Genomic DNA, 13,140 nt, shown 5'->3' with positions numbered 1-13,140 from the left:
CCATGTTTGCATATGTGATGTGACCCTAGTGGGTAGTTTTGAGGTATACCTAAAAGTCTTTCTCTTTTACAGAAATTCCCTTGAAGTCTGTCTTCCCACATCAAATAAGGAGTGTTATCTCATCTTTCAGCTCAAATAGGTTTTGTCTTCTGTCTTTTGAAGATGTGCAAACAGTTCCCTGGTTGCACTAGACATGGCACCTACTATTATGTTAACAGCCAAAGTTTTAAACTTTACAAAAAAATTCTTCAGCTTTTCAAATGCAGGGATATTGAAACATCTCTACACTTGGACTTTCAGGAAATTGTCCTTGCCAGGATGTACACTGACTACCCTGACTGGATCATTATACAACATACATATACATCAGTACATCAAATTGGCTGGTCCAAGTGCAGTAGTGTTTACAACTAATTGATCACAACCAGTTACATGTTTCTTGGTTCCTTCTCCACTCCCACTGCTTCATCTAACTAGTCTATACATATCAAAATATATCAAAATAAATATAAATAAAAATACATATCAAAATGTGTCAAATAATAATTTATCAAATACACGTGGAAAAATTCAAATACTTTTAAAACTCAACAGAATTAAAAGTGAAGAAGTATTAGTTTTCTCAGGTAGATTGTATTATTAATTCATTTAGTAAAAAAATAAATTTGATAACATTTAAAGCACTCTACTGAATAAAAATTTAATTAAATTACTTAAATTAAATATAAATATTTTCTAAATATTAATAAACCAAAGAGAGTAGTAACAACATTTTATTATCTGTTTTAACGGGAGAAAATCGCTGTATAATTTAATGAGCATTTCCAAATGTAAAGAAGCAATGTGAACATGCATAGCACCTAAAATATGTTAAAAGATAACTCCCATGTATGTGATAGCTTAATAATTTCTACTTATGTGTTTTTATTAAATTAAACTCATTCTATTTTAGTGGCTTAAATCTTACTGCCAATATAAATCAAACTCAGAAAGAAATTAATGTATGCAGATTCATTATTACTGTGGATGCCTGAATAACAACATTCAAACTATAGGTTTTCATAAAGTTTAGAAACACAAAAACATTGACATAATGTGAATAAATCTATTTGTTTCTTCCTCCATTGAGTTTACCTTTGACATACCTTGAAACATCTAAATACATAATCAGAACTAATTTCTGACCCTTGGACTAAGGCCATCCTCTGTTATTAGTGACTCAGCCTAGAATGTTCAAAGTCTCAGTGGACAATCCCCAGTGAATACCAGCAAAACAACTGTTAATCTCATTCTCCAGGTAAAGAGGGAGTGGAATCATGGTTGCTACTGAATCCCCATGAAGGTCTCTGAAATCTCCTGTAGGGAAGAAAAATGAATATATGCATTTCTTTAAACAATATTCTTTAGGCTTACTCAAAAAAATGAATTTGTTTCTATGATGACTGTAGGACTGCTGTCAGCTAAGCAAAGGTCGTGAGTGTTTGGAAATGAGGAAATAAGAAAGGTATTAATTATAATTGTATTTTAAAATTTTTATTGATCACAGGGAAGAAGGGACTCTGGCAAGGGTTTAAGAGGACTTTGTTTCAGACATAGAATTGAGGTGAATCTGAGCATGAGTGACTGTACTTTCTATAACACTATTCAGTGGAAATCTTGGAGTAGGAAATGCAGACAACCTAAAGTGGTTTTGCAGTTAATTCATAAATGTGTTTTCTGGTTGGGAAGGGAAATGATGGTCAATGGAAGAGACAGGGATAGATGATATTAGACTATGCTTTTATGGGCTCAAGTGAAATTAAAGAACCCAAATTCACAATAATGATTGTAGGGGGCAACATTTCCTTGTACCTACTTGGTTGGTGTTTTGTTTTGGTTTGGTTTGATTTATTTTGCCATGAGTGATGAGTGATTGTATGATGCTCATTGTAATCTTAATGCTGCTTCTTACTTTGTGATCTAGAGAAGTTCACTTACAACCTCTGAATCTCAATGTTTGTCATCTAAGATGTTGGTGGTGATGTCCATGTAAAGAGCTTTTTACTAGGATTAAAACCAATGGAATCACAGAACAAATCCTGACATATTGCAAGTGCCAGTGTGTGGAGATAGTCAATAAAAGTTCATGCCGGTATCCTTCCTTTCATGCAGGACATCATTGGGGTTGAAGGTTGGTTTTTCTACTTGCAATGAAAATATCATCAGAAATTTTTCTGCTCACTTTTTCCTCCTGTGTATACACCATTAATGCTGATGCCTAGGTATATATATTTTAGGAGGGTTACAAAAAAAAAGCAACTGGAAATGTTTTTATAGGCTTAAAATATTTATTGCTATTTGGGTGGATAAAAAACTAAGGGACAGAACCCATGTGGATTTATTTTTGCATAAGAAAAACATATCCTCTTCACATTACTGAAACAGATATATAATGGCTGAGACTGCTTTCTCGTTAGGGACAGGGCTCTATTTTTTTAAAACAATATTATATGATAGAATTAGAACCCTGGAAAATGAATTATCAAAGAGATGCTACATTGGTGTTCATGAGATATTGTAACTACAGTCACAGAACACACTCCTGCCCCTCACCACTTGCAAAGTCCTATTAACAAGAGCAAGGTCTGGTAGAAAGAAAGAGACTTTTTATTCCAAGCTTAGCTGAGGGGAAGCAGGACAAGCTTCTGACTGAACGGGAAATACTTCCCCTTTCAGGGCAGTAGACAAGGTCTTTTAAAGGGGTCTTGGCTTGAATGGCATGCAGGGGGTGAGGAGATGGGGGGTCCAATGACTTGCTTCTGATGTATTTTCTTTTTTTTTTCTTTTTCTTTTATTATTATTATACTTTAAGTTATAGGGTACATGTGCATAACGTGCAGGTTTGTTACATATGTATACTTGTGCCATGTTGGTGTGCTGAACCCATCAACTCATCAGCACCCATCAACTCGTCATTTATAGCTTCTGATGTATTTTCTACCCAGTGGTCTGGCTGGCACCATCTCAGGCAGAGCTTGGTTGTAAATTGAGGCAAGCTCCTAGTGGGAGGGAGTTTTGGGGGTGCCTGATTTTCTTCAAGGTTCCTTCTCTAGAACTTTTAAGCAAACGCAAAGTCATATAAGCTTGCCTTGTAGAACGTGTCTGGTGGAGAGTGTAAAGGATAGATTTCCATTCCTAAACAGTTAAGCAGAAGGTAGGGGGAGATTGGAAAAATAAATTTGTTTTATTTCTTTTTTAAAAATAGGGTACTCAGTTACAACATGGCATTACGTATGAGATCTGATGTGCCATTTAATATTCTGATGTATGTTACTTTTCCTCTTTTTAAAATTAGGATAATAACTCTCATGGAAAGTTTATCATTGACTGCCCTATATAAAATACAAATAATAGAAATGTTTGGAATGTTAATTGTGTTAGTAATTTCAAATGGTACATGTTCTAATTGCCAATACTTAAACTACTAATATAAATTACAAACTGTTGCATCAGTCTTAATGCTGATCTCATCTTGTTTCCAAATGATACATATAAAAAATAATTTGTCCTTCTAAATTGTCCTTCACAAATAAACAGAGGTCATAAAATAATTGAAAATAAATTGCTCTGTAGAGGCTCAGAAATTTGCCAGAATTTTCTTAAAATGTATTTGGACATCCAAATATGAAATAATTTCAGTACATTTAAATGTTTTTATTATTTTTATTTATTTCATACATGAGACACTACATATTATCTCATGTATTAAATATACATAAGATAAACTGCACCATTTAAACTATTTTAACTGTTCAGGTCTGTGGCACTAAGTATATTTATATTATTCTGCAACCATCCCCACCATTCATCTCCAGAATAGTTTCATTGTCTCCAACTAAAATTTTGTTCTCTACACAGTTATTCTCCTTGACTCCCTTCCCCCATCCCCCGGGGTCCAGCATTCTACTTTCTGTCTCTGTGACTACTCTGGGTACTTCATGAAAGTAAATTCATGCAATATTTGCCTGTTCCTAGCTTATTTCACTTTGTATAATGTAATCAAGTTTCGTCTATGTTGTGGCATATGTCAAAATTTCTTTCATTTTAAAAACTGAATAATATTCCATTGTGTGTACTCACTACATTTTTTATTGATTTCTCTGTGGATGGACACTGACGTTGTCTCTGCCTTTGGGGTGTTATTAATACTGCTGCTGTGAACGTGGGCATAGAAGTAGATTTTTGTGTGTCTCGTTTCTTTGAGTTCATGTTCAGAAGTGAAATAGTTGGAACCTATACTAATTCTGTTTTTTTTTTTTGAAGAAATTACTATACAGATGGTCCAGAAACACAATAATTTGACCATTTTTTGTCTTTACTATGCATTTATAAAAACATAAAACTCTATTGTAAGTCCAGGAGCATCTGAAATTACAATGGTTTGACTTAAACAATATTTTAACATTGAGATAACTTTTTCACGATAGTAAATGTGTATTTTACTTACAATATTTTCAACTCATAATGGGTTTTTCAGGATGAAACCCAACATAAATCGAGAAGCCTCTCAATCATTTTCCACAGAGTCTGTACAATCTCATTTTGCCGCTGACTATACTTTCATGGTTTTACCTCTTACACTTAGGTCTTTGATTTATTTTGACTTAATTTTTCTATATGGTGTAAAGTGAGCATCCAATTTCAACATTTCGAATGTAGATATCTAGTTTTTCAAACTCTGTTTATTGAAAAGACTGTCCTTTCCACATTGAGTAAACTTGGTTTGCTTGCCAAAAAAAATACTGCTGTGTATATGACAGTCTACTTCTTGACTCTGTTACTCTGTTTCCTCTTTCTTCTTCTTGTCCTTCCTTTTTTTTTTGAAACAGGGTCTCACTCTGTCACACAGCTTGGAATGTGCTGGTGTGATCTTGGCCCACTGCAACCTTTGCCTCCTGGGCTCAAGCAACCCTCCCACCTCAAGCCCCCAAGTAGATGGGACTACTGGTGCGAGCCACCACACCTGGCTAATTTTTTTTTTTTTTTTTGTAGAGACAGAATTTTACCATGTTTCACTGGCTGGTCTCGATGTTCTGAGCTCAAGCAATCTGCCTGTCTCAACCTCCTAAAGTGCTGGGATTACAGGTGTGAGCCACCACACCTGTCCTCTCTTCTATTGGTATACATGTCTGGCTTTATACCAATGCCATACTGTTTTGATTTCTGTAGTTTTTGGAATTGGAAAAATTCAAGGATGCCCATTCTCACCTCTTCAACATCGTATTTGAAGTCCTGGCTAGAGCCGTCAGAAAGAGAAAGAAATAAAGGTTATCCACATCAGTAAAGAGGAAGCCAAACTGTTCCTCTTTGCTGATTATATGATTGTTTACCTAGAAAACTCTAAAGCTTTCTCCAGAAAACTTCTAAAACTGATAAAAGAATTCAGCAAAGTTTCATGATACAAAATTAATGTACACAAATCAGCTACAAATATTAAACCACTTAGGAATATACCTAACCAAAGAGGTAAGAGAACTCTATAAGGAAAACTACAAAACACCGCTGAAAGAAATCATAGATGAAACAAACCTATGGAAACACATATCATGCTAACACATAGGTAGAATTATTGTATCTTTAATTTCCAAGAGTCATTTATTGTTGCATTTCACATCCTTGTATATAGCTAATGATATTTGGTGGATTTTATAACATATCATAGACATCTTCATTCCTGAAGATAGGAATTCTTAATTTTAAAAACTCATTCTTTTTGCAGGTTTGTGATAGTTTTAACTCAGTGTGCATATATGTGTATTGATCCTTAAGTGAGTGTGCATCTTTGTGTGTGCGTGTATAGATGTGAGTTTGCACACTGTGTGGCTCTTACTCTTTCATATTGTTACACTTCCTCAAAGGTCTGCTGACTTTTGGCTCTAAAATATTTTACAAGCCTAAAAACTTCATTCCTCTTATGCATTCTGTGCAAAGTTGTCCACTGATGTCTTCTATCTGGAGAAGAATGCTCGAACCACCTCTACCCAGAAAACTGTCAGGTTGCTGTTTCCTTTTTTCCATTTCAGTGAATGGTCATTTCTCCAAATCCTGTCTTTTGAAGACATAAAGTGATTTACTGTCTTTGCTTCCCTAATGCTTAGATTATATTACACTTTATGAATCCTTCCAAAAAATTGATAAATATAATCCTTTCATATGAATGGGAGGATCCATAAAGTCTACGTAATCTAAGCATGAGGGAAGCAAAGACACAGAATATACATCATATCTAGGGAGACCTTGAGCAGAGACATGGAAGCTAAAATGAACTTGGCATATAGATATTGAGATTAGTGTCTACATTAACTTGAGAATTCAGAAATTGGATGAGGAGGCAAAAGAAAATGGACATTTGATGGTGGTGGACATTCAAAATCAAGGCTATGAATTCCATTTCATGAAAAAGGTACTTAAAATAACAATTCATTCTACATTTTCAAATAGAAGAACCAAATAATGATGTCTGACTTAGGGAAAGTTTGACTTGGAATTATGCAAAGACAATTCAAGAAGGAAACATAAGTTCCTCCAAATGAGTCATAGGATGCAGCAGTTTCAGAAGTAAGTCTTAAAGAATAAATTTAGAAAAACCAATTATCCAGAAAAAATAATGCTAATTTATTTATAATACAGATCCATAGCATATGCATTTAATTTACCTTTCCATGTGTATGTTTTAAGCATAGCATATGATCTTAATGGCATCTGAGTTTGTGTTCGGCATCAAACATTCATATCCTTTTGAAGTTGTAAGACAAATGATTTTTCCTATAAATGTATATATTTCTTAGAAAAAAATTTGGTTATAAATATTTGTCTCATCAAATATTAATCTCTGGATAGAAAATATGATTATTTTCTAAAAGGAAAGATTAGTTCATCATTTAAGAGTTATAAAATTGTATAAGTAATTCACAGTCTAACTAAAGTAAGGATTTTTAAAAACAATTGGCTTACTATTCTGTAAGTAGTCCCCTCTTATCCACTGTTTTGCTTTCCATGGTTTCTCCTGTGATCAAATGCGGTCTGACAATATTGCATGGAAAAGTCCACAAATGAACAGTTCATAAATTTTAAATTGGTTTTCAATCATAGCCCAATGTTGCATCACAGTGCCTACATTATTCCCCTCACTGTATCTCATCATGTAGACATTTTGTCTTCCTATGAAGCATTTTGTCATCACAAGAAAAATGAGCACTTTTTCAATAAGATGGTTTGAAAGAAAAATACAGATTGCATTCACATAAGTTTTATTACATTATATAGTTATAATTGTTCTATTTTATTTGTAGTGATTTTTGTTAATCTCTTCCTTGCCTAATTTATAAATTAAAGTGTATAATACGTATTTATGGATATAAAAATAGTGTATATAGGGTTCAGTATCAACCCCAGTTTCAGGCACCCACTGGGGGTCTTGGAATGCAGCTGCTGTGGATAAAAGTGAATTACTGTACTTAATTTACCCTTGTGTCTCCCTTCAGTATGGATTGTAGGAATGCCCTATGGAAAATTACAATCAAACATCAACTGATTTCATCTTATTGGGGTTGTTCCCACCATCAAGAATTGGCCTTTTCATCTTCACCCTCATTGTTCTCATTTTCCTAATGGCTCTAATTGGAAACCTATCCATGATTCTTCTCATCTTTTTGGACACCCATCTCCACACACCCATGTATTTCCTACTTAGTCAGCTCTCACTCATTGACCTAAATTACATCTCTACCATTGTTCCTAAGATGGTTTATGATTTTCTGTATGGAAACATGTCTATTTCCTTCATTGGATGTGGGATTCAGAGTTTCTTCTTCTTGACTTTAGCAGTTGCAGAAGCGCTGCTCCTGACATCAATGGCCTATGATCGTTATGTGGCCATTTGTTTTCCTCTCCACTATCCCATCCGCATAAGCAAAAGAGTGTGTGTGCTGATGATAACAGGATCTTGGATGATAGGCTCCGTCAACTCTTGTGCTCACACGGTATATGCTCTCCGTATCCCATATTGCAAGTCCAGAGCCATCAATCATTTTTTCTGTGATGTTCCAGCTATGTTGACCCTAGCCTGCACAGATACCTGGGTCTATGAGAGCACAGTGTTTTTGAGCAGCACCATCTTTCTTGTGTTTCCTTTCATTGGTATCGCATGTTCCTATGGCCGAGTTCTCCTCGCTGTCTACCGCATGCACTCTGCAGAAGGGAGGAAGAAGGCCTATTCGACCTGCAGCACTCACCTCACTGTAGTGACTTTCTACTATGCACCTTTTGCTTATACCTATCTACGTCCAAGATCCCTGCGATCTCCAACAGAGGACAAGGTTCTGGCTGTCTTCTACACCATCCTCACCCCAATGCTCAACCCCATCATCTACAGCCTGAGAAACAAGGAGGTGATGGGGGCCCTGACACGAATGATTCAGAAAATCTTCTCCATGAAAATATAGACAAACATTCTGTCTTAGAGTCAAAGCACAAGGTTCATATCAACTTAGCCATGTACAGCAGTGAAGAAAAACATTATTACATGCCCAGTGTGTTAAACAGAGATTAATCTAGAACATTTGTCTTTTAATTTAGTCTTGACAACATTATAATGCATATTCTAAGACATCTATTTTTGATTATGTTTGTGTGTTTTTTTGGTTTGTTTATTTGTTTGTTTTTAATGGGTTTTGGCTCTTGTTTCTCAGGCTTGGGTGCAATGGCGCAATCTCAGCTCACCACAACTTCCGCCTCCCGGGCTCAAGCAACTCTCCTGCCTAAACTCCTGAGTCAGTTGGGATTACAGGCATGAGCCACCATGCCCTGCCTGTTTTGTTTTTTTTTTTAATCAAATATAGGTTATATATTTTCTACCAAATGTGGGCAACAGGGTTTCATTAACATGTAGAAATCAAAACAGTAAAGATCCAAACTAATCATATTATTCAGCATAATAATTATATAATAGTTGTTAATCTCCTTATTATTAAAAGACAAATATAACAAATTATTTACGATTACTGAATCTCATTGACTATCAAGTAGTCTTTATTTACTCTCAACTGGTGTGTATGTCTTCTTTTTCCCAATGTTTTACTAATAAGTTTACCTGAGGATAAATAATTATGTTGGCGGAGCAGCCAATTTGGCTTTAGAAAAACAAGAGTTTCTGTATAAGAAATTCTATAGAAGTTACAGTCTATAGACCCTCTTAGACTATAATTGACTTAGTTGATTGTGGAGTAGGTTATTTGAACCATTCCCCAGTCACATCACAACACACTCAAGATTTGCCTCCTCTGTAGCCATGGGTATTTTCATACAAGACATTGTCTTCTGTACAATTTTATTTCCACTTACTCTTCTCATAAATCAACAGGACTATTCAGCTTGAATTGGGATCAGCTCCTCTCTCCACTATTTTTATACCTGCTTAGGCATGTGCCTAAAAGGATCACCATTATTTCATAAAGGTTATCTGCTTAGGTCCATTCTCTGAGTGAAAGGCCATTGCTCTCCAGAAGAGCCCATTCCTGAGAAACTCTTTTGTCTCTGAGGAGAAGAGGCAAGAAGGAAGGTAGAATGAGCAAGTAAGAAGAACCTCATATTATCCAAGTGATAGCAGTGGTGAATGACTGATTATGCAGTTGGTCCTTGAGCAACACAGATTTGAACTGTGCAGGTTCACTTGTGGATTTTGTTCTGCCTCTACCACTCCTGAGACAACAAGAACAACCTCTCCTCCTCTTCCTGCTCCTCAGCCCACTCAACGTGAAGACAACAATGATGAAGAACTTTATGACAAACCTCTTTCCCTCAATAAATAGTAAACATATTTTCTCTTTCTGATGATTTTCTCAATAAGATATTCTTTTTCTAGCTCACTTTACTGTAAGAATAGAGTATATAAGACATATAAGATATAAAATATGAGTTAATTGAATGCTTATGTTATTTATAAGGCTTCCTGTCAACAGTAGGATATCAGTAGTTAGGTTTTGGGAAGTTCAAAGTTATGTGCATATTCTACTGCATGGGGGTCAGTGACCCTAATTTCTATGTTGTCCTAGAGTCATCTGTATTACAATTGGAATAATCATTTTCAAACAAGAACGTTAACATTTGAATAGGAGGTACAAATATGGATCTGGATATACTCATACCAATTAAGCATTTAAAGTTTACTAGAGTACTGAATAATTTAAATTTTGACTTACAGAATGGCAAATGTATATGACTTTTCTTCTCCCCTAATTTAAATTGAGTAGAATTTTCTCATCATTAGGACTGCATGAGAATGTCATAATAATATGAGAAAGGGTAGTAGTTGCCTGATGTTGAAAGATTTTCCTAATGTCACATAAATAAAAGAAAATAAAATAAAAGATAAGTACTTACCAAGCACTTACTCCACTGTGAGGGACACAGACAATCACATGTCACATAAAATGATGAGACAATATGGCAACTGCAAGTTAACTTAGGCCTTTTGTTCTTTTATTGTAATGAATACAACTAATCATAACATTTTATCAATCTTGTCCACATTAATATTTTAAAGCTCTCTTTCCCATATTTTATAATCACCACCTTACTTCAGCTCCTCATCTTCTCTTCACTAAAGTTTTTCAAACTAAATCAAAATAGAATTTGAAATTTGATATTACCGGCTAAGATTCTTAACTAAAAACAACAAAATCAGTGTAATTTAAACTGAAAATACAGTATTTTTTTAAAAAGTGAAGCATTGCCAAATCTCCAAAAAAATGGACATGAGTAAGGTCTGAAAATCTGCCAGCATGAGCAGTTTCCAATGTGCTTGATAATGAGTTCTGTGAGGTCACGACTCTTGCGCCTTCTGGGTGCCATTCCCAGCCCTACAAACTTGGTGAATTTGTTTCTGTGGTGTCTTTGTAGCCTTACAGGATTTTCACCTGCCCTGCTGCTTTGAGCTACCCATTCCCATGTTAAAATCTGGGATCAAAAAATCCATTGTAGACTCTCCACCTATATACCGTAGCCATAGCTGAAAGTCAGGTAGGGAAGTAAGTGTGTGACTTCTAGCAGAGACAGTGAAATGTTTGCTCTCTGAGGCATGTCAAAAGAGAGTTCAGATACACAAAGAAGGGTAAATAAATTCTACACTATATGTTGAGCCAACAGTCTCACAGCCACAGATTTATCTATTTACGTGGGCCAATATGAAGGAGATATAGAATATGTGAGAAGTTTGTTATATGCATGATACTTGGAGAAATATCCAGGGGAGAAGAAAAGAGTAGACATGATTTGTTTTGTATTTCTCAAGTAGGCCAACAAATTCCGGTGGCCCTATTTGGACAGACATTGAATGGAGTCTCAAGAGAGGCAGATAGACTTGACATGGAAGAAACTCTTCCGTGAAGAGTGAAACTTGCTGCAAAGGGGTCCCGATCCAGACCCCAAAAGAAGGGTCGTGGATCTCGCGCCAGGAAGAATTCAGGGCAGGTCCGCAGGGCAAAGCAAAATCAAGTTTATTAAGAAGGAAAAGTGGTGAAAGAACAGCAACGCCATAGACAGAGTAGCGCATTCCCGAAAGTAAGAGGAGGAACGTGTCCACCCTGGGTACAATACTTGTTTAAATACAGAATAAAAAATATGGGGAGATGTGCTCTGCTACAAGTGTTTGTGTTAAATGATTAATTTTCTTAATTAGTATATTTTTCAAGAATCAAAATTATTATCTTTAAAGAAAAATTAAGAATGCCTTTTTTTTGTTTGTTTGGTTTTTTTTTTGGTTTTTTTTTGGTTTTTTTTTTTTGAGACGGAGTCTGGCTCTGTCACCCAGGCTGGAGTGCAGTGGCCGGATCTCAGCTCACTGCAAGCTCCGCCTCCCGGGTTCCCGCCATTCTCCTGCCTCAGCCTCCCGAGTAGCTGGGACTACAGGCGCCGCCACCTCGCCCGGCTAGTTTTTTTGTATTTTTTAGTAGAGACGGGGTTTCACGGTGTTAGCCAGGATGGTCTCGATCTCCTGACCTCGTGATCCACCCGTCTCGGCCTTTGTTCTTAAAATATCGGGATATCTGGGCACTCCCAAGTCTGGGTCTGTTTAGTAAACATTGCCAACCTGTTTCCTTAACCGTAAACATCTAGAGGCCAGAAATACCAAACTTTCTAGGAATCCCAAACTTTCTAGGAATACCAATCTTTCTGGGAATGCAGCCCAGCAAGTCCCAGGCTAATTTTCCAGCCCTCGCTCAAGGTGGAGTCGCTGTGGTTCAAAAGCTTCTGACAAAACGAGCGGACAATAATTATGTTACCAAGATTGTAGCCTCCCAGTGCAAATCTCAGTTTCTCTTTTTTCTGTCCTTCAATCTAGACTGGCTTTCAGACACAAAAAGAAAAATACTACCTGATCTCACCTATATATTGGGCCTAAAAATGAATGGAATACATAGAAACAGAGAGTAGAACGGTGGTTGCTCAGTTAACTTGTCTAAGAAACGGACTCAGTACAGGATGCAGGGTCCTCATCTCCCTCTGTCATGACGTCACCACCCACTTCTCCGCCAATCAGCAAGCCCCACACTTTAGCTCATCACGCATCCACACGCCTTAAAAATGTCATCCCGAAGCGTCTCCAGAAGGCTGATTTGAGGCTCCCTTTCTCTTCCTCCTTCAGCTGACCTATGATTATTAACTTTCTCCGCTGCAACCCCTGCTGTTTTGGTGTTTTGGTCTGATAACACTCCATGGGCAATTGAACCCTGTGGGCCTGTAACAATCCTCCTGCCTCAGTCTCCCCATTGGTGGAATTACAGGCCTGTGCCACTGTCTCTTGCTCTTTTACAAAAGATTTGACATAAATGCTTATCATCTGAATCTTGTATCTTTGGGATATAGAATGGGGCTTCTTATTAAGTAAATATGATTATGAAATTAAAGATCTATGTGATTTCATGAATAATTCAAATACGCTGAACACAGACATTTAAAAATGTAAAATAAGCAGCTCAGTTTTATTTACGTTCCTCATTCTAATCTCTTCTTTCAGAATAACCAGGTTTTGACCTACTCTATGCTTAGTTTTGTGCTTTGTACTGGAGAAGTGTGAAATAGTCAATTCCTGCTTCCAGAACA

The 13,140-nt window shown here is 36.3% G+C and overlaps 1 protein-coding gene and 1 long non-coding RNA gene across 4 annotated transcripts in view; both read left to right on the top strand.

Annotated features, from left to right (window-relative positions):
* The window catches only part of LOC114678437 (uncharacterized), a 267,034-nt gene that overhangs the window by 215,029 nt on the left and 38,865 nt on the right, over window positions 1-13,140 (top strand). The gene's annotated exons all lie outside the window — the stretch shown is intronic.
* Window positions 6,304-9,815, top strand: LOC106995331 (olfactory receptor 2L2). Its single transcript, XM_015128257.3, has one exon. It carries the CDS (start codon window positions 7,545-7,547, stop codon window positions 8,481-8,483), a length of 939 nt encoding a protein of 312 aa, XP_014983743.3. The 5' UTR covers window positions 6,304-7,544; the 3' UTR covers window positions 8,484-9,815.

The sequence above is a fragment of the Macaca mulatta genome, chromosome 1 (assembly GCF_049350105.2).
Source record: "Macaca mulatta isolate MMU2019108-1 chromosome 1, T2T-MMU8v2.0, whole genome shotgun sequence".
NCBI lineage: Eukaryota > Metazoa > Chordata > Mammalia > Primates > Cercopithecidae > Macaca > Macaca mulatta.
Note: the sequence above shows the minus strand (reverse complement) of the source record. Positions and strands in the feature narration are given on the sequence as shown.